This window comes from Nicotiana attenuata, unplaced genomic scaffold (assembly GCF_001879085.1).
Source record: "Nicotiana attenuata strain UT unplaced genomic scaffold, NIATTr2, whole genome shotgun sequence".
In the NCBI taxonomy this organism is placed as follows: domain Eukaryota; kingdom Viridiplantae; phylum Streptophyta; class Magnoliopsida; order Solanales; family Solanaceae; genus Nicotiana; species Nicotiana attenuata.
Genome location: NW_017672687.1, coordinates 4,734 through 26,734, shown reverse-complemented (window position 1 = coordinate 26,734; position 22,001 = coordinate 4,734). Strand labels below are relative to the sequence as shown.

Sequence of the window (22,001 nt, the reverse complement as noted above, 5' to 3'; positions counted from 1 at the left end):
ATTTTGTGTCACTTAGCTCAAAGGGTTGGTTCGCCATGTGAGATGGAGTCGATTGACCTTCCAGACGCGTCAGAACGGCGCCATCCTGCGGGTCCATCGGTGGGCGCGTGAAAAGGAGACGCTGGCTTTAGAAAGAGCCGTTGGTTCTTTTTAGAGAGAGAAGAGAGAGAATTTCAGGGCATGCGTTTTAAGATGGGTACCCAACTACTCGCTTCATTGTATCCTTAAACTACTTTCAAAGAGTGAATTGATGAAGTCCTTCTCACTTACTGGAATTGGAAGTTTGCAAACAAAAGGATTAACCCTTGCTATCATCCCTTGAGTTTTAGGCATCAGGTTAGAAGTACATAAAGCTTGCTGAATAAAAGGATGTTGCAATAGCTGTTCGGTTGTCCATCTTCTTCGAGGGTCCTTTATGAAACACTTGTATAGAAAATCTCTAGCAATCTCAGAAACATTACTTGGAATTATAGGGTCTTCATTCATAATCTGCCATTGCAAATCTTTAGTGTCGTGACAAAGCCAAAAGCGACTCCCAGTCATCATCTCTGCCACTGTACATCCTAGTGACCATATATCATAAGCTTTCGCATCATCTCTGCCCCGATTGCTCAACGGAGCTCCAGTCATATATGCCATTCCATCACCAACTTTTAATGACAATCCAAAATCAGCCAACTTCAACTTGTGCATGTCGTGTTCAGTAGCATTGAAAACCAAAATATTAGCAGGTTTAATATCACATTGAACCCACCCTTTTTATGAACATCTTGAATACCCTTTAAGAGTTGATACACATAGAATCTTTATGATCTCGGGGTTAGTCCCCGATTCCCTCTCATTTGGTCTCTCCAAGATCGGTTCATTTATGCGGGTTACTTTTCGGGACGACTCGGGCTCAATCCTGTTCGGGGCGCATCTTTGATTCTAGAGCTAGGCTATTTCAGCATGTTGAGCCTGTAACATTTCGAAGATGTCAACCACAAGTTGATCCCATCATCTTCGCCGCCGTGTGTATTTTGTGCAACCGATCGGACTTCTCTACGAATGTTGTTCTCAGGATCGTTAGGCAAATATTCATTGATGGCCACATGCGAGCTAGTGTCGACCGGATCTGCAACCGGAACTCCGTTGTGGTCGACGGGGGCACCTCATTACCGGGTGCCACGTTGTTGTTCTCGCCCTGGTGGCTGGATTCAGCATTCACGTTTAAAGGGGCAGTCTGGGAGTTTGACATTTCCAATTTTAACATGAAATCAAAGATACTCCAAAGAACAAGTGTAAAATAAGGTGTGTTATAGAGGTTCGTATCAAACAACCACTATTTTCCTTAGCCCCATGGTGGGCGCCAAACTGTTTACCCTCAAAATCGGATAACAATTGATTTTGTAAGTGGTTTGAAGGATACGCGGATTAATTTGACACAAAACTATAAATTGGATAAGATTGAGCAAGTAGAGATAAAATGAATTCAAACCACACGAATGAGACAGTTTCAGCCTTAGTGAAATTGTTCGCCCTCGATCCGGGCTTGCTATTATTAATGCTGATGAACCAGTGAAAAAAGCTAAATAACAGAGAAAATGATAATATATTGCCTTTGAACACGTGTTACAATGTATCTTCTGAAATATCAAACCCCGCTCCCCCCTCTTTATATAGTAGGGGAGTCCTACTTTAGGTACAACTTTATAAAAGGTAAAAAACTTCTAATTAACCGATTGCCGATTTCTTATCGATACGTGCCGAGATCCCCGCCGTGATATTCGGTCGGCCACGGTATCACAATCTTCTGTTGGCCGGACTTGATTACCTGACAACATCCTTCGAAATTAATCAAAGCTAGGATCGATCCCGAGTCACGACCCCGATATCCTCGAGGGTAGGCGTTGTGGTCCCGGACTCCAAATCGATGAGACCTCTATCTCGTTCTCGGCCCACTGTTATCGTATCTCGAGCTTGGCTTATCATATCGGAGACCAGGGTATACCACAAAACCGGTTTTACCCATATACACATGCACTTGTGGGATAATTCAGCCTATTTGTTTTTTTTCCTTTTCGTGATTGGTTTATAGACTTCTTATTGATCAAATGTAAAGCTAGCCTGAAAGATGAGTAAAACTGAGTTCTCGTTTGGGATAGTGTAGTTTTCGACAGGTTATTTAATTTTATCTCACAACTTTGGGATAGTGTTTCTTTCGGTAAAACCTTGGTACTAGTACTATCTACTTGGCTTTGCTGCCAAAATTTGCGATTCCCATTTTTTATGTTAATTTTTCCACTTCCGTTGTATTAGAGCCCGTTTGGATTGGCTTAAAAAAAATGAGTTTTCAGCAAAAATAGTTTTTAAGTCAAAAACAATAATTTTAGCTTGTTTTAAATAATTTTTAACTTTGTAAAACAATGAAAAAAATTAACCAAAAAAACTTAAAAGCTGATTTTACCAGCTCAAAAGTAAATTCAGACACCCTCTAACTGATTTGCTAGAATCACTAGCTTTTCCCGTATTTTGTTCTTCTCGTTGCCTTGTATATCTCTTTTAATACCTTGAATCTTTATCAAAACGATATTTCCTCAATGATAATATTGGATTTTCTTGTAGATTTCTGACAGCGTGGATCTGGAAATACGTAGTAGAAATCGCAAAATTTGGTATCCTGAATGGTTAAATAATATACGTGTAGAACAACAAAACAAATGGCCCATTAGCTCAGTTGGTTAGAGCGTCGTGCTAATAACGCGAAGGTCGCAGGTTCGAGACCTGCATGGGCCATATTTTTTTTCCCCTGAATTTTCTTTTAGGCTAAAAGACTACTGTATTTCTCTGTATATATCCACTGAGACTATCACTCTATCCTTCGTGCTGAGTAAGCAAAATGTACTTAATCTCTCTGTATATTAGTTACCGTATTAATTCCCAAAATTGAATGTCACGATGAATATTGTTTTTTGTGCCATTATATGTTGCTATTTGTTTGTTATTCTATTTCCTGAAGTGAAATATATCGTTGTTGGTCCATCTATTTCCTGTCAACTTTAATTTGCAGAAGTGAGTATCTTTATTCTCAATACTAACTTGCCACGTAACAAGCTTCCAACCAATAAAAGAAGACCTTATCCTATCTCTTATCTAAAATAATTTCTCCACCCTTAGCATATTGTTCTCTAATAAGCAGAAACACCGAGGTTTGGGGACCAGAAAACTGTGATTAATTAAAAAATGGCAGCTTCTCTACAAGCAGCTGCTACTCTAATTGGTGTTATTCCATCTAGAAACAATCTGCAGTTTAGATCTTCTCAAAGTGTGAGCAAAACATTTGGTGTTGAACCAGCTACAGCAAGGCTGACTTGTTCTTTGCAGGTTGATTTTAAAGACTTGGCTCAGAAGTGTAGTGATGCTGCAAAAGTTGCTGGCTTTGCTCTTGCCACTTCTGCCCTTGTTGTCTCAGTAAGTTGCTTGTTTTTACCCGAAATTCAGCCATTCTTTTTTCTTACTACAAACCCTGCGTCGTGTTCTAGGTCAGGAATTGCTGAGGCATAACATAATTAAGTATTGTCATTAAAAGTGAACTCTCTCTCTGTCAATTTAAAATTTTGAATGAGATGATCACATAATTTAATACGGGTTAGAGCCAGATAAGAGGTTTTAGGTTAAAATCAACACGTTTTGGCCATGAAATATAATCACGCCCACCCTTGGAAGGCATGTTGAGACATATTACAATTAGTAATGAAAAGTATGCTCTTTTAACTGGTTAAACTTTTAGCTATGTTAATCAAGTGATTCAACAACAATCGATCAATATTTCTCTTTTGCATAATATGCGATTGATTTTGATCTGGAAAATTACCCTTAGTGTTGCATGCTGGACAGGGGCGTACACAAAATTTTTCGTAAGTGATGTCGAAATTTAGAGAGGCGTACAAATGAAGATATTACTTTAATAAAATCATAATTTAGAAAACACAATTCAAATATATTAATACAGTTCTCCCCCACGAACTTTTATTTTTATAAAATGTATTCATAATAGACTCAGTACAAATATTACCTAAAAAAAAAAAAATCTATTTAAGGCAGCAAACATTTACTCAATAGCTCATTATCCATTCGAATCCATAGGACGCTGCTTCTTTCAAAAAAATTCCAGAAGAATACTAAAATATTAAAAAAAAAGTTGTTTACACCGTGGGAGTCGAACGCTTGACTACAAACAGAAACTAGATTGCTTCACCAACGGGCCACTATAGTTGTTATGTCAAGTTGTGCCATTTATTAGATTTAGACTATATTTCCTTTTGCAGATTTTATATATATATATATATATAAAAATTTCCAGCCAAGCGGTGTCGGATGGCTCAACGTGCCTTAGTGGCGAAGTCAGAAATTTCATTTAGGGTGTTCAAACTTGAAAGAAGTATAAAAACTCTCCAATAAAGGGTGTTCAATATATGTTATATAATATAACACTAAAATCTAATATTTTACGTATATATACCGTGTAAATTTTCGATGAAGCCCTTGGGGCTATGTAGCTTCGCCAATGAGGTGCCTCCGCCCCTGATGCTGGAAACCCTCCAAAATGTAACCACAATCAGATTTGCTTAACCATTCTTCTCTTCTTAATATTCTGGAAAACTCACTATGTTTTCTTGTGGAAATTCAAATTCTTCCATTTTGACTTTGTAATCCGGAAGGATTTTTGGCATATTGTCAACAGCAAAAATAGTCGGAGCAGAATTTTTTTTAGGACAGTGATTAACACTATCAAAGTGTATGTTATTCTTTTTTTGCAATTATATTTTCTGGCGACAAATTCCTAAAGTCTGTTACACTTAACTGTGTAGGGAGCAAATGCAGAAGGAGTTCCAAAAAGACTGACCTTTGACGAAATTCAAAGCAAGACATACATGGAAGTAAAGGGAACTGGAACTGCTAACCAATGCCCAACCATTGAAGGAGGTGTTGAAACCTTTGCATTTAAGCCTGGCAAATACAATGCCAAGAAATTCTGCTTAGAGCCAACTTCATTCACTGTCAAAGCAGAAGGTATTATTGAATAATTGTAATTCCATGTTTAATTTAACCTATTCCTTTTGTATGTTAGAGTATATAGTTCTACTTTTTTCACAATTTATCGATCAAATAAATAGTGGAAGATTTTCTTGAATTTGTGTTGGAATGAAAGGCTGCGTTTAAGTTCTATACATCGACAGTGTAAACGAATTTTTACACTTATAAGTCACTTAAAAGCTAACTAGGGTAAACTGCTCAATATTGATGAAAGTAGTAGCCTGGAAAATAAGATAGATAATATGTTATAACATGTTAAATTACACTGTTAGTGTATATATGTCAATTAAATCCGCCTATAAATAGGAATGTATACTTTATTATTATCCCTTAGTTCTTAACTTAATTTCTCTCTGTTGTCTTAGCTTTTATTCCAATTGTTAATATTCTATTTAAATTCTAACAGGAGTGAGCAAGAATTCACCACCAGAATTCCAGAAAACCAAGCTTATGACCCGATTAACCTACACTCTTGATGAGATTGAAGGACCATTCGAAGTATCTTCCGATGGCAATGTTAAGTTCGAGGAAAAAGATGGAATTGATTATGCTGCGGTCACAGTTCAACTTCCTGGTGGCGAGCGTGTCCCCTTCCTTTTTACAATCAAACAACTCGCAGCTAGTGGTAAACCAGAAAGCTTTAGTGGTGAATTCCTCGTGCCATCATACAGAGGTTCGTCGTTCCTTGACCCAAAGGGACGAGGTGGATCAACCGGCTATGATAACGCTGTTGCATTGCCCGCTGGAGGTAGAGGAGATGAAGAGGAACTTGAGAAGGAAAATGTAAAGAACACATCATCTTCAACAGGAAAAATTACTTTGAGTGTTACTAACACCAAGCCAGAGACTGGTGAGGTGATTGGTGTATTTGAGAGTATTCAGCCATCTGATACTGATTTGGGAGCAAAGGTACCTAAAGATGTAAAAATCCAGGGTATTTGGTATGCACAACTTGACTCATAGAGACTCTAGAGTTTTTGTTTGGATTTTGTTGTAAGGTATGAGGTTGAACTTGAACAATCATAGAGACAAGTATCTTAATGTATATTATCAAGAAAAGAAAAGAAAGAGAAATTCAATGCGATATAGTGAGTTGCAAATCCTTTTAACTCATGACAGAGTACAAAGCACTCATTATGAATAATCAATTTACATTCTTACTTAACTATGGTAAATTAATATATATATTCAGTTCACTAAATCACTTACAGCTTGTTTGGGTGGTTGTTACCCATTGTATTGTATAGTATTGTTACTTTAAATATGATGTTTGTTTTGATTGTTAATTGAATTTTATTTTATCGTATCGTTAAATCTGTCGTTACGTAACGACGAAATGTGTCACTTTATGTAACGACCAATTTGGTGTCGTCGCGTCGTTACCTCGTCTTTTTCTCTTATCTCACCCTTTATTATTATTAAATAATTTTATCTTATCATTTACCCTATCTTTTTATATAATAAGTTTACCTCGTATCATGATTTTTATTTATAATATTGCAAGTTTATTCTTCATATTGCTGGTACGTGAAATCATAAAATGACGGCAAACGATATAATCTATCCAAATATTGTATTCATCAAGCGATACAGACAATACAATACAATAAGATACGATACATTATGAAATAATATGTAACGACCATCCAAACAAGTTGTTAATCATGCTAAGTTAATATGACTTGGTGTAAACACGCAATTCGGTGATTTTTCCTTGTGTTTCAACGTTCTGCACCTGCAAATTAGCACAGACTCCCTCGACTGGTTAATTTGTTATCTTCAAAGTATATTCCGGAGAGACAATAAGTTTCTTCCCTTTCCTTGAAGATTCTTGACCAAAAAATTCCCAATGACAACCAACACCGTATTTTATCCGTGGAGTATCTTAGTAATTACCCATGTATTATCACATTTTGAGAAAAAAGAAGATCCTATCTCCTATGTTTTCAACCTCTTTTTAATTTGGGGGAAAGGTTCTCAACAATCCAATTCACAGTTAAAGAAAATGCTAATGCTATTAAATCAACGTCACCTAACTTACACAATGTAAAGGAGAAGGATTCGTCCTATCAGTGGCCGATCTAACAATAATAATATATTCAGTGTATCTCACATCGTGAGGTCTGGAGAAAGTAGTGTGCACGCAAACCTTATCCCTACTCTTGTGGGGATACAGAGTCTGTTTCCAATAGATCCTCTGCTCAAAGAATGCAGTGGCCGATCCAAGATTTCAAAGTTATACGTGCTCGCCGATAAAAATTTCAAAAGAAAAGGAAAAATAAATTTAGTGATGGGCGCCCAATCATTACTTTAATAAAAAATTTATAATTGCCTATGTAAATCTACCAAGTCTGGTCCAAAGCAATGATGTGCTTAAGCATCCTTAGAGCTTCACGTAGATCCAAACTGCATCCTATACCCACTCAGATGAATCTAACAGTTTTGGTCCAATTTTTGTATTAATTTATCTTAAAAATTTATTAAATATATACAAATTAGTATTAATTTAGAACCAAATTTAAAAGCGGTGGCAGATCTAAGTAGAGTCATGGGGGTTCAATCGATCCCTCTTCATCAGAAAATTACACTGAACAGATAGCGTAATAATGATTGTTTTGGGGTTATATGTGAGCCATTGAATCCCCTTGATATGAAAAAATTCAAGTATAATAGTAAAAGGGGTTCAAAAGTTGCTTTAGATCATAGGTCTAAATCCCATCTTTGAAATCCTAGATTTTTTTTTTAATTCTCTTGTATTAATTTATGGTGTTTACCTCAAAAATATGAGTAATAATTAAATTTGATTTATGGTTTTAAAGATATGTGATTTAGTTCAATACTAATTAATAACCAAGAAAAATAACGTATAAATGAAGGAAATAAGTAAAATCAAACCAGTGTGCAAGACAATCTCGACCTCGAGCTAAGGTGGCCTCGATGTTGGTTAAGAACAGTAAAGCAAGAACAATCAAGTAAAGAGACGATTCTGATGAAATATGATTCAAAAAGTAAGAGAGTATATTCTTTTGCCAATGATTGATTATGGTTACAAATGATTGGGGTCCCCTTATATAATAGGGAAACCCTAAATAAGGTATATTTCTATTTACAGTAAAGAATCGTTTTGGGACAACTGTCTAACCGCCAAGTACAGATTAGTGCTAACTCGTACAAATCTATTCCGAAATTTACGTCGCGATCTTGGGGACGTGGCAGAAATCTTGCTCATTCTGTAACAAAGCCACAACAACATTATCTCGAAGCCGGTCACGTTCGGCCTCGATATTCATCGGTCACTTTGATCGTCGATCTTCGAACTCTGTCATCGGCCTCGAACCCAGTGTACTTCGTACCGATTCTTGAAGTGGTTCCTCAAGCCCACTAAATCGAGCATACTTGATGTTGACCGTATACAGATAGTCCCCGCGTTTCTTAAAATAAGATGATAAGAAACGACTTGATCTCCGATGCTCTGATGCCTTGATCGTGGTGTCAATCTCGTGACATCAGTTGTCATACCTCCTTTTTTACACACCTACCCCGAAGGATAATGTAAAAGGGAGTTTTTCCATTTAAAGTGACATTATTCGAAATGGGATTATTTATTTATTTTTAGAGTCGCCACTTGGGATAGAATTGGCTTTTGGTGTCCCAAGTCACCGATTTATTTTGAATCCCAAATCGAGCAAAATTTCGACTTCCCAATTGGAGTCTGCGAACCAGAAATTCTGAATAAGGAATTCTGTTGACCCGAGGGAAGGTGTTAGGCACCCCCGGATCCCGTGGTTCTAGCACGGTCGCTTAAATTATTATAATTGGCCTATTATCTGATTTTAATACATGTTCAAACCTATAGTGCAATTAAAAAAAAATTTGTTTAACCGCTTTTATTTAGTTTTTTATGAAAGTGAACGCCGTTTAAGAGCGTGTTTTTGGATCACGTCACATGAAATGCACCCGGATCCTCGACACCTCTTATTCAACGTTTTGGGATCTGGATTTGGGTAGCATGAAATGCACACCCGTATTTAAGAAGGTAAAATTATTAAAAGCGCGCCTAAAGTGGCTAGCGTCTTATTAACTTTGCGGGAAGCCATGAAAATTCGCTAAATGGCATGTCCCGAATTTCTAAAATTAAAGGAAGTTCGGACTAAGCTTTTGAGGGCCATAGACTATATCTTACTTAACATGGTACCAGGTGACAACATTCAACCATTTGAACAAATTTATTTGTTTTAAGTAAACCAACAAGGCCTATATTTGAAAGCTTCAACAAACAGAAGTTATAGAATTGTCAACTTAATAAACAACTAAACAAGATCTTATTATATCATAAAAGAAATCACAAGAAAAAAAAACGACATGCACACCTCGCAAATCCCCTTTTTGCTTTATTCTATTTTGGGATAATCACACGCTTATATTGGATATATGTAAAACAATTTTTTTTTGTTCTTTCCTTTATAATTCAGTGGCTTCAACAGAGAAAAAGATTGCAATAACCATTGAAGCAAATTCCTAGCAAGCTTTTTGTAGTTTAAACACAAAACACATAAAAACGCATCAAACCACACCAACTCATGAATCAGTTGACTAATTCTAGTTCAGTTACGTAAATCCCAAACAAACACGCATTTAAACCCTAACAAAGAAAACCAAAACAATACCATACGCATGTTAAACAAATGGACTTTTAAACAGAGAAAATCAAAGTAAAATATGAACATTACGGCAAATCTTAGAAGAAGACACGATTTGTCGACAGAAGAATCGCCGATTAACAGCTTGAACAAGTATCCACTAATAAAAGAGAAATTTGCAGAAAAACAAACCCAAATAAAGGCTGGAATTGAACAGGAACTCAGCGACATAGCTTCGATGGAAATTCAGCAACAACAAGCCAACGAATTCAAACCCAAATCCAATAAGCAAGCCATTGCTCATCATCCAGCTTCGATGGGCTCTCCATGATTTCTGCTTCAAGCTTTCAGCAATTATTTTTTTTTTGATAAAACGGAGAACTCCAAAGTTTTGGACTTGTCGAAGCTTAACAAACTAAAGTTGCAAAGTGACTATGGCATTTTTGGGTAAAAAATGGTAAGATGGGCGGCGGGCAGTGGAGTTGTTGAGAGGAGGGAGTTTTTGTTCTTCGTTTTAATCTGTGATTTTTTGAGAGCCTGAAAAAGAAGAAGAAGGGAGGTATTTCATTGATCTCTATTTTTTTTAGGTTCAGAAAGAGAGATGAAAGCTAGGAACGCCGTTTATCTCTATGCAAGAGTCTCATGTGTTCTCTAGGTCTAGCCCTCTCAATGTGAGGGAGGGGTCTGATTTAACAAGAGGGAAGGGATTGGGTTTGGGTTGTTTTTGATTTGGGCCAGCTGGGTGGAACAAAAATTTGGGCCAATGTATTTGTTCTTTGGGGTAGCCCAATACATCAAGACTAACTCAATTTCTTTTTCCATTTTTCCCTTTTTTTTAGTTAAAAATCCTAGAAATTAAGATCCTAGATTATCTAAAATGTGAAATTAAAGTAATTAACTAATTATAAAAATTTTAAAAGCTAACTAATCGTAAATTAAAAGAGAAAAAATTAATAAAAGGAAAAAGTGTAAAAAATAAAGCATTTTTTGTGATTTTCAATTTTTATAAAACAAGTAATTATTGGTTAATTCTAAAAATGTAAAAATAAAGCCTAAATGCCATGCGTAATATTTTTGGTATTTTTTTATGATTTAAATGCAAGAAGAATGCAAACAATTAATAAAAATCTATAAAATTCCTAAAATGGCAAATAATTAAGGAAAAATCTATTTTCTCGGGATTTTGTAGGAGTATTTCGTATAGGGCAAAAATCACGTGCTTACGAGCGACTGAAGCGATTGAAAGGTCGCTTCTGCATAGTTCCCAAGGTCATTAATTGGAGGCGGCTGATGGTCGGCCGTTGTTTCCCCAAACCGTTAAAGTGGCCTCTATAAATAGGCCAATTTCACAATTTTTGCAATCTTTACTTCTCAAATCATCCTTAAAATCTCACTAGCTTCTTCAACTTCTCTAAGTTCACCATTTTCTCCATTGTTCTTACTACAGTATCAACTCCTTCTCTTCTCTTGAATTTCTCAAACACAATGGCTAAAACGTCTAAATCTGTTCCTCAAAAAGAAAAAGCTTCATCATCGCGGCCGACCAGAGGTAGAACGGTGGTGCCACCACGTATCGAGGAGTGTATTCCCTGGCCATGCGAGCTAACTTCCGATTTTAAAATCGATAAACCTGCATCGACACCAGGACGATGTGAGCCCATGTCTCGATACATCTGCTTGATAACTGAAGATGAACTTGAGCAGGTAAAAATGGATTGCAATTGGGAGAATAAGGATATTGTGATCCCTTCCCCCGAAAAGGACATTACCACCCATAAAGTACTGTACTTAAGCGTGTATACCTACCCTTTCACTTTGGGTCCTATAGATCCAGCTCTAGGTTCTATAGACCCAGTGATTCTTGATTTTTGCAAACAATACCAGGTGGCATTTGGCCAGATCTACCCTTCTTTCTGGCATATCGTCAATCTGATCAGATATTTCTCGGGCCTAGTTGAGGGGATGCCTTTTACCCTCGACCACCTGATCAGGCTATACAGCCTCGCCTTTATCAAGATGGCCTGATAAATCTTCAGCGCCGATCCTCGAAGTCCCTTTTCTCCAGCATCAATGAGTACAAGGACAGAGGATGGATGAGCCGGTTTGTCCGAATCAAGACCTCCGATCTGATTCCTGCTGAGAGGATGCCATTCCCCGAGGAGTGGAACATGAAACGTAAGTACTAATTTATCGATGGTGATTAATATATTGCTTTCCCTACTCTTTCTCGATCTAATTCTTTTCTAATGATGCAGCTGTCTCTTGGTTTCCTGGTGCGGTCCCGGACCTCACAGGTTAGGTCTGGCAACTGGACTCCACTTCTTCCTGTGTGGAACGCAGTTGGCGTGATTTGGCTAAGGGTCGACGGGAAGCTAAAAACCATGGTGAGTTCTCTTGTTTACATATTGATGTTTCTTAATGGAATACTCTCTTTACCGTTACGCAGGCCTCGGAGACGCCGTTGCTATGCGGCCGCTCCCGCCCGGTGAAGAAGAAATCCCAAAATCGATCAAAGAGAAGAAAAGGAAAAGGGGGTCGCCTGCAAGTTCCCCGAAGCCAAAGAAAAGTAAGGCTCGAAAGACTAGGGCCAATCCTTCAGCCCTATCTTCAAAAGCGGCCCAACACCTTCGGGATGACGAGGGGGAGGGAGAAGATGGCGACTGCCTGTTGGTAACTCGGAAAAGAGGAAGCACTGACGCTTCGAACGCCGGTGAACTGATGGTGGCTGATTCTGTTCAATCTCGAACCGAAGAAATTTTGGAGGGGCGCTCGAGCAGAGTCCCCGAGCCATCAGGTGGTAAAAATGCGTCTCGTCCCGGGGGACATTTGGCGGGCGAGCCGAGGAGCCTAGTTCCGAGGCCCTCCACAGAGAGGATAATATCCCAAGTGAATCACAAGGGATAATTAATGTAGATGACTCGTCGCCGGGCCTTGAGGACTCCTGATGTAGGAACGACCCATGAAGAGAGTGATATTTTTCGGGAGTGTCTTGTGGGGATCGAAGATGGTCCCGATCCTGACGCCTCGTTTATCTTTGATGAGGCCTAGAGGCTTTTCAAACAAGTAAGTTTTTGTCTTCATAATTACTCTCGAGTTTTATTCTCATTTTTCTCAGTTTGACTCCTTTTCTTTGCGTGAAGGCCGTGGCGCTTCATCGAAAAGCATTTTCCAAATGTCGAGCCGAGCTTGCCCGATGCGAAGCCGAACTCAAGAAGCTGGTGGAAGAGAGGGATGGCCTGAAGCGCCTCTATGTACAGAAAGAGGAAGAGGTCAGGGATCTCCGAGTTGAATTGGCGAAAGCTCGTCAAGAGTAGACTGAGCTCATTGAAAAGGTAATGATGTATCCCTTGGTGTGTTATGCACTCATTTGATTTAGTGATTAATACTTCAACTTTGCAGGCCCAGTAAAAGGGCGAGCTGGTGGAGTAGCTTCGAGAGGACTCAAGGTGAAAGAGGCCGATACCTTGGGGTGGAAGCAACATATGTGTAATGACCCGACTGGTCGTTTCGCTTTTTAGAACCCCGTTCTCATAAATAAGACTCCCCGCGCTTGCTTTAATAATTTACGACCTGTGGGGATGGTCGGTTCGGGATTTGGAAGAGTTTGGGTTGAAATAGGCACACTATTCCCTAAGATTTCTTAAAAGGCTAAGTTTGACTTTGGTCAATATTTTAGGAATCGAATTCCGAGGTCCCTAGCCCGAGTAATGAATTTTTGTTAGAAATTGTTAAACTAAAATCCTAAGGATTTAATGAAATTAGATAATAGTTGATCATGCTAGTATCGGGCCCGTATGTTGGTTTCGGAGCCCGGTAAAGGTCCAATATAATATTTAAGTCTTGTATGTGAAATTTGGTGAGAAACGAGAGTGAGTTGACGCGATTCGGACGTCCGGTTGTAAAAATAGGAATTTGAGTGTTCTTAAGGATTTCGTGCGTTTTCGAGTTGAATTTTTAGTTTTTGATGTTATTTCGGCGATTTGATCGCTCGAGCAAGTTTGTACAAGGTTGTTGCACTTGTGTGGGTGTTCGGAGTGGAGCCCTGAGGGCTTGGGTGAGTTTCGAGCATGGGTTGGGGTTGAATAACACCCCAGTTTTCTGGTATTTTTGTGAAATGTTGCAGGTCTCGCAAATGCGAGGAAATGTTCGCAATTGCAAACCTCGCATTTGCGAGGATGTCATCGCATTTGCGAAGAAGCCAGGCTGTGGGCAGTCATCGCATTTGCGACTATTTCTTCGCATTTGCGAACCCAGCAGGGTCCGCATTTGTGACCCCAGGATTGCATTTCCGATCAAGGCAGGAGGGGGGCCATTTCGCAATTGCGATGCTTTTGTCGCAATTGCCAGTTCGAATTTGCGAACCTTATGTCGTAAATGCGACATCAGAGGCCCGGACACAGCTTTTAAAAACGGGACTTAGTCCATTTATTTCATTTTATCTCTACACTTGGGCGATTTGGGAGCTTTCAAAAAAGGGATTTCAACATAGCATTGTGAGTTAAGTTATTTCTACTTAATGTGAGCTTAATACTTGGGTTTTGGGTAGATTAACACACAAAAATTAGTGAAAAATCATGGGATTAGAGCAAAACCTAGGGTTTTGATAAAAACAAGATTTAACCGTGAAATTTGTTATGGAATGAAGTAGAAATTATATATTATTGGTCCTTAGGATATGGGTAACAACTTTCTACAAAAATTTTAGGAATCCGGGCACGTGGGCCTGGGGTCAAATTTTAGGAATCTTGTAATTTGGGTTGGGGAATCACCCTAGTGGTTGGGATATGAACCCTTAAGCCTATATTGATTGGTTTCTACGCTATTTGGATAGTTTTGGAGTGTTTGGCAACAAATTGAAGGTTTGGGCTTAAGCTTGGACCGGAAAGTACGCTTTGGAGCGAGGTGAGTCTCCCTTCTAACCTTGTAAGAGGGAAATGTCCCCATAGGTGAGTTAATTAATCATGTGTTGCTAATTGTGGGGGTTACGTACGCACAAGGTGACAAGAGTCCGTGCGTAGCTACTATTATGTTAGTTGTCCAGGTAGTTTAGGACCCGTATCATGCTATGTTTGTAAATGTCTATATCCTTTCATGTTAATGAGATCACTTAGGACTTGTTAGAAGTTGGAAACAATGTTTAAGAACGCATGTACTCACTTGATAACTCGTATGAATTTATTTGACTATGATTGTGCCTTATGTGCCCTTTTGATGATGATTGATATTTGTGGATCGGGCCGATCGCCTCGGTAGAAATAGATGCATCTATGGTTCGCGCCATTCGACCCTCTGGCAGTGCACATTTTCTTTAATGTTGGACCGGGCCGTACGACCTCGTCATAATGTGCGCATGTTATCTATGTGAATTCATGTTCATGACTTGTCTTGCTAAATGCCCTAAAATGTAAATGGCTAACTATGATATTATCTAGGGAATTACTTATCACTCCATGCTATAAATTGCTATACAATTGTGACATCTACGCGTAGTATAACACTTCCTTATATTAATTGACCCTAGTAAGTGTCAAGTCGACCTCTCGTCTCTACTTCTTCGAGATTAGACGGGATACTTATTGGGTACATATTCTTATGTACTCATACTACGCTTCTATACTTAATTGTACATGATCTCAGGCAGGTACATCTGGTTACAGTCTGGTGCGCACGCTTGATCGTAGTCCGAGATTCCACGTTGAGCTGCTCCTTTCCTATGATGCCAAACAGCGTGGTGGAGTCTTTCTGTACTTTTGGCTATCTATTCTAGTTCAGACAGTAGGATAGATTTATTCCTTTGTGTATCCTACTAGATGCCCTTATACTTGTGACACCAGATCTTGGCACACACATTAGTAGACTATTTTTTTTTGGGATTGTACAACTATTATGGTACGATGCTAATTATCGTTTGTTTTAAATTCAAATTTAGAGATTGTGGTAACTGTTTTGGAAAAGTAAAAACTAACTTATTAACATTTCCGCGTTGGCTTGCCTGACAACGGTGTTGGGCGCCATCACGACCTGAAGTGAAATTGGGTCGTGACAACATGGTATCAGAGCACTAGGTTTACGTAGGTCTCACAAGTCATGGGAAAACCTAGTAGAGTCTTGCGGATCGGTATGGAGACGTCTGTATTTATCTTCGAGAGTCTATAGGGTGTTAGGAAACTACTCCTTCTTCATTCCCTATCGTGCAGTGGTTAGTACACTAAAGTTCCCCTCTTCTATTCTGTCACAGATGGTGAGGACGCGCGCATCAGCTGTTCCAGACCCGGGAGGAGCTGCTCCCCTCATTTCTAGAGGCCGAGGCAGAGGCCGGGGGAGGGCACTGACCCGAGGTAGGGCACGAGGGCGTCATAGAGCTATCCCAGTAGCACCACCGGTGGATCCTGTGGAAGATCCCATCATTGAGGAGCAGGGCGAGGTGCCTGCAGCTGAGCCTACCCCGGCGGACTTCATGACAGCAACGGGATTTCAGGAGGTCATGGGCCGTATGCTGTGGTTCATGGACACCATGACTCAGGCTGGGTTATTTCCAGTGCATCCAACTACATCACAGGCAGAAGGGGGAGCACAGACCCCTACTGTTCAGGCTCCTGGATATGCAGCTGCAGTATATCAGATTCCGGGTGCACTACCCGCAGGTGGGGCTCAGCCAGTTGCTGCAGGAGTACCCGAACCCGGACCAGCTGCGGGTGGTGATCTACAGAAGTTGTTGGACAGATGGACCAGGCTACACCCTCCTGTCTTCGGGGGGAGCGTCATGAGGATGCCCATGATTTCATTGATAGGTGCAGGGACATACTGCACAACATGAGGATATTGGAGTCTCATGGGGTTGACTTCACTACTTTCCAGCTGGAGGGCAGGGCCCGTAGATGGTGGCAGTCGTATGTTCTTGGTAGGACAGCAGGTTCTCCTCCCATCACTTGGACCGAGTTCACACAGTTATTTCTGGACAGGTATATTCCACCCTCTGAGTGGGAAGAGCTACGGTATCAGTTTGAGCAGCTTGAGCAGGGTCAGATGTCTGTGATCGACTATGTGGCGAGGTTTTCTGAGTTATCCCACCATGCATTGATGATACTTCCTACCGATGCAGAGAGGGTGGGGAGGTTTGTCGCAGGATTGCATTCTGGGATTAGGGCCAACATGGCCCGAGAGGTGGAGATGGGGACTCCTTATCAGCTAGTAATGGAGATTTCTCGGAGGATCGAGGGCTACCATCTGAGAGGTAGGGAGCAGATGCAGCAGGACAAGAGGGCTAGATTCTCCGGAGAGTTCAGAGGTGCCCCGGCTTGGGGTAGAGGTCAGTTTTGGAGGTGTCAGCCCAGCAGGCCCCCACATTCAGCACCACCACCTGCTCTGGGTGCTCCAGCGCGCCCCTATTTTAGCGCCATGCCAGAGAGTTCTTATCGCCCGCCAGCTATTCAGGGTTCCTCCGGTGGGTATCCAGGTCCCCAGGGTTCTTCTGGTTCTTATTTCAGTGCTATGCCGGAGGGTTTATACCATCCACTGGCTATTCAGGCTTCTTCTAGTGGGTCTACAGGCCATCAGAGTCATATATCGGGACAGCACGCCGCCGCACCGCGAGGTTGTTATGAGTGCGGAGACCTTGGTCATATGAGGAGATATTACCCCAAGTTTCGGGGCAAGGCAGTGCAGCAGGGTCAGCAGCCCATGATTTCAGCACCGGTTGTCCAGCCACTTAGAGGCAGGGGACAGACAGGTAGAGGCCGTCCTAGAGGTGGAGGCCAGACAGGGAGAGGTCAGCCAGCTACTGCTCAGTCAGGGGGAGGCCAGCCAGCCGACGCTCCCGCCAGATTCTATGCTCTTCCGGCCAGACCAGATGCATTAGCCTCTGATGCCGTTATCACATGTATTATTTTCGTCTACAGTAGGGATGTTTCAGTGCTATTTGATCCAGGTCTACCTATTCATATGTGTCATCTCTGCTTGCTGGTTTCCTGATTATTCCTCGTGAGCCTTTGGGCACTCCTGTTCATGTGTCCACTCCTGTGGGCGATTTAGTGGTTGTGGATCGGATCTACCGGTCCTGTGTGGTCACATTCTGTGGGTTCGAGACTAGAGCAGATCTCCTGTTGCTTGATATGATCGACTTTGAGGTCATCCTGGGCATGGATTGGTTATCCCCGTATCACGCCGTCCTAGATTGCCATGCCAAGACTGTTACATTAGCAATGCCAGGGTTGCCAAGGTTGGAGTGGAAGGGTTCCTCAGTTAATACGTCTAGCCGGGTTATTTCTTTTCTGAAGGCTTGATATATGGCCGAGAAGGGGTGTTTGGCTTATCTAGCTTATGTTCGGGATACCACCGCAAAGTCTCCGACGACTGATTCAGTTCTAGTAGTCCGGGAGTTCGCCGATGTGTTTCCTTCTGACCTTCCTGGCATGCCACCAGATCGTGATATTGATTTCTATATTGATTTGGCTCCAAGTACCCAGCTTATATCTATCCCACCGTACCGTATGGCTCCGAAAGAGTTGAAAGATTTGAAGGAGCAGCTTGAGGAGTTGTTAGCAAAGGGGTTTATTAGACCGAGTATGTCACCTTAGGGTGCACCAGTGTTGTTTGTAAAGAAGAAGGATGGGACTATGCGGATGTGCATTAATTACCACCAGTTGAACAAGGTTACCATCAAGAACAAATACTCGTTGCTGCGCATTGATGATTTGTTCGATCAGTTGCAGGGTGCTAGGGTGTTCTCTAAGATCGACTTGAGATCGGGGTACCATCAGTTGAGGATTCAGGACCCATATGTTCCGAAGACTGCCTTCCGTACTAGATATGGTCATTATGAGTTTCTGGTGATGTCCTTTGGCTTGACTAATTCCCCAGCGGCATTTATGGACTTGATGAACTGGGTGTTCAGACCTTATATTGATTCCTTTGTCATCGCCTTCATTGACGACATCCTAATATACTCACGTGGCCTGGGGGAGCATGAGCAGCATTTGAGGGTAGTGCTTCAGACCTTGAGGGAGCAGAAGCTATATGCTAAGTTCTACAAGTGTGAGTCTTGGCTAGAGTCAGTGGCATTCTTGGGGCATATTGTGTCATGAGAGGGTATTAAGGTGGATCCCAAGAAGATTAAGGCAGTTCAGAGTTGGCCACGTCCTACTTCATGACCGAGATCAGGAGTTTCCTGGGGTTGGCAGATTATTATCGGCGATTCGTGCAGGGCTTTTCATCTATTGCATCACCTCTGACTAGATTGACCCAGAAGGGTGCTCCCTTCCGCTGGTCCGATGATTGTGAGGCGAGCTTCCAAAAGATCAAGACGGCTTTGACACAACACCAGTTCTTGTGTTGCCTTCCGGTTCGGGGATGTATACGGTATATTGTGACGCTTTACGCATTGGTTTGGGTTGTGTATTGATGCAGGAGGGGCGAGTTATAGCATATGCTTCGCGGCAGCTGAAGATTCATGAGAAGAATTACCCTGTGCACGATTTAGAGTTAGCCGTGATTGTTCATGCTCTTAAGATATGGTGGCATTATCTGTATGGGGCGTCATGTGAGGTTTATACTGATCATTGCAGCTTACAGGATTTGTTCAAGCAGAGAGATCTCAATTTGAGGCAGCGTAGATGGCTTGAGTTACTGAAGGATTATGACATCACCATTCTTTATCACCCGGGGAAAGCAAATGTGGTCGCGGATGCCTTAAGCAGGAAGGCAGAGAGTATGGGTATCTTGGCATTCATTCCAGCGGAGGAGAGGCCACTAGCGTTGGACATTCAGTCCTTGGCTAACAGACTTGTGAGGTTGGATATTTCAGAGCCCAGCTGAGTCCTTGCGTGTGTTGTTGCTCAGTCTTCATTATTGGGGGAGATTAAGGCCCGGCAGTTCGATGATCCGCATTTGGCAGTTCTCAGAGAGATGGTGCTACAGGGTAGTGCCAAGGAGGTTTTTATCGGTGAGGATGGTGTCCTGCGGCTCCAGGGTCGCCTATGTGTTCCTAATGTTGATGGCTTGAGGGAGAGGATTCTAGAGGAGGCACATAGTTCGCGGTATTCTATTCACCCAGGTGCTACGAAGATGTATCGTGACTTGAGGCAGCATTATTGGTGGCGGAGGAAAAAGAAAGACATAGTGGAGTATGTGGCTAGGTGTTTGAATTGCCATCAGGTTAAGTATGAACACCAGAGACCAGTTGGCCTACTTCAGCAGATGCCTATCCCTGAGTAGAAGTGGGAGCACACTACTATGGACTTTGTAGTCGGGTTGCCGCAGACATTACAGAAGCTTGATGCAGTGTGGGTCATTGTTGACAGGTTGACCAAGTCAGCACACTTCATTCCGATTGTGACTACTTATTCTTCAGAGAGGTTGGCTCAGATCTACATTCGGGAGATAGTTCGGTTGCACGGTGTGCCTGTTTCCATCATATCAGATAGAGGCCCTCAATTCACTTCCCATTTTTGGAGAGCCGTTCAGAGTGAGTTGGGGACCCGTGTGGAGCTCAGCACAACATTCCATCCTCAGCGGACAGTCGGAGCGGACAATTCAGATTTTGGAAAACATGCTTAGAGCATGTATGATCGACTTTGGAGGGCAGTGGGATCGGTTCTTGCCCTTAGCTGAGTTTGCTTACAACAATAACTATCAGTCCAACATCGAGATGGCTCCATTTGAGGCTTTATATGGTTGGTGGTGTCGTTCTCCTACCGGGTGGTTTGAGCCTGGTGAGGCTAAGTTGTACAGTACAGATTTGGTGAGAGATGCCTTGGAAAAGGTAAAGTTGATTCAGGAAAGGCTTCGCTCAGCACAGTCGAGACAGAAGAGTTACGCGGATCAGAAGGCGCGTGATGTATCATTCATGGTCGGTGAGAAGGTTCTCTTGAAAGTCTCACTGATGAAGGGGACTATGAGATTCGGGAGGAAGGGCAAGCTGAGCCCTAGGTTCATTGGCCCATTTGAGGTGTTGAAGCGAGTTGGGGAAGTTGCATATGAGCTTGCTTTACCTCCCAGCTTATCGGGAGTCCATCCAGGTTTTCACGTGTCTATGCTTCGGAGGTATCACGCCGACCTGTCCCATGTGCTAGACTTCAGCACTATTCAGCTAGACGAGAGCTTGGGCTATGAGGAGGAGCCAATTGCCATTGTTGTTAGACAGGAGCGCCAGTTGAGATCCAAGAGGATTTCTGCGGTAAAGGTCCAGTAGAGGGGCCAACCAGTCGAGGAGGCGACCTGGGAGTCCGAGGAGGACATGCGGAGCAAATATGCCCATCTTTTCCCTAGCTCAGGTACTTTTCTTTATCCGTTCGAGGACGAATGTTTGTTTAAGAGGTGGAGAATATAACGACCCGACTGGTAGTTTTGCCTTCTAGAACCCCGTTCCCCTAAATAAGACTTCCCGTACTTGCTTTAACTGATTTACGACTTGCAGGGAAAGTTGGTTCGGGATTTGGAAGAGTTTGGACTGAAATCGGAACACTTAGTTCCTTAAGGTTTGCTTAAAAGGCCAAGTTTGACTTTGGTCAACATTTTTAGTAAACGGACCCGGACTTACGTTTTGACGGTCCCGGAGGGTCCGTAGGAAAATATGGGACTTGGGCGTATGCCCGGATCGAATTCCGAGGTCCCTAGCCCGAGTAACGAATTTTTTGTTAAAAAGTATTAAACTAAAATTCTAAGGATTTAAAGAATTGAATAATGGTTGATCATGTAGGTATCGGGTCTGTATGTTGGTTCTGGAGCCCGGTACAGGTCCAATATAATATTTAAGTCTTGTCTGTGAAATTTGGTGAGAAACGGGATTGATTTGACATGATTCGGACATCCGGTTGTAAAAATAGGATTTTTGAGTGTTCTTAAGGATTTCATGCGTTTCGGAGTTTAATTCGTAGTTTTAGATGTTACTTCGGCGATTTGATCGCTCGAGCAAGTTTGTACACTGTTGTTAGACTTGTGTGGGTGTTCAGAGTGGAGCCCCGAGGGCTCGGGTGAGTTTTGGGCATGGGTTGGGGGTGAAAAACACCCCAGTTTTCTGGTGTTTCTGGGCAGTGTTGCAGGTCTCGCAAATGCGAGAAAATGTTCGCAATTGCGAACCTCGCATTTGCGAGGAAATCATCGCATTGCGAAGCTAGGCTGGGGAAGTTGTCGCATTTGTGACATTTTCCTCGCATTTCCGAACCCAGCAGGGTACGCATTTGCGACCCCAGTATCGCATTTGCGATCAAGGCAGGAGGGGGGCCAGTTTGCAATTGCGACTTCGCATTTGCAAACCTGATGTCGCAAATGCGACATCAGAGGCCTGGA

General features: G+C 41.8%; 2 protein-coding genes and 1 non-coding gene across 3 annotated transcripts; 2 read left to right on the top strand and 1 right to left on the bottom strand.

Annotated features, from left to right (window-relative positions):
- Positions 1–213: 213 nt before the first annotated feature.
- Positions 214–693, bottom strand: LOC109214115 (mitogen-activated protein kinase kinase kinase 3-like). Its single transcript, XM_019378003.1, has one exon. The coding sequence runs from the start codon at positions 691–693 to the stop codon at positions 214–216; it is 480 nt and encodes a 159-aa protein (XP_019233548.1).
- Positions 694–2,701: 2,008 nt separating this feature from the next.
- TRNAI-AAU lies at positions 2,702–2,775 on the top strand. Its single transcript has one exon. It is a non-coding gene; the product is annotated as a tRNA-Ile (tRNA).
- A 391-nt stretch (positions 2,776–3,166) lies between these two features.
- Positions 3,167–6,241, top strand: LOC109214117 (oxygen-evolving enhancer protein 1, chloroplastic-like). Its single transcript, XM_019378005.1, has 3 exons — positions 3,167–3,450; positions 4,851–5,052; positions 5,483–6,241. Exons 1-3 carry the CDS (start codon positions 3,223–3,225, stop codon positions 6,037–6,039), a joined length of 987 nt encoding a protein of 328 aa, XP_019233550.1. The 5' UTR covers positions 3,167–3,222; the 3' UTR covers positions 6,040–6,241.
- The last annotated feature ends 15,760 nt before the right edge of the window (positions 6,242–22,001 follow it).

Excerpts from the sequence above, each read along its gene's own strand:
- LOC109214115 (XM_019378003.1), bottom strand. The coding sequence starts at position 693 with ATGCACAAGTTGAAGTTGGCTGATTTTGGATTGTCATTAAAAGTTGGT.
- LOC109214117 (XM_019378005.1), top strand. The coding sequence starts at position 3,223 with ATGGCAGCTTCTCTACAAGCAGCTGCTACTCTAATTGGTGTTATTCCA. Across the intron at positions 3,451-4,850 it reads CTTCTGCCCTTGTTGTCTCA|GGAGCAAATGCAGAAGGAGT; the intron begins GTAAGTTGCTTG and ends TTAACTGTGTAG. Across the intron at positions 5,053-5,482 it reads ATTCACTGTCAAAGCAGAAG|GAGTGAGCAAGAATTCACCA; the intron begins GTATTATTGAAT and ends AAATTCTAACAG.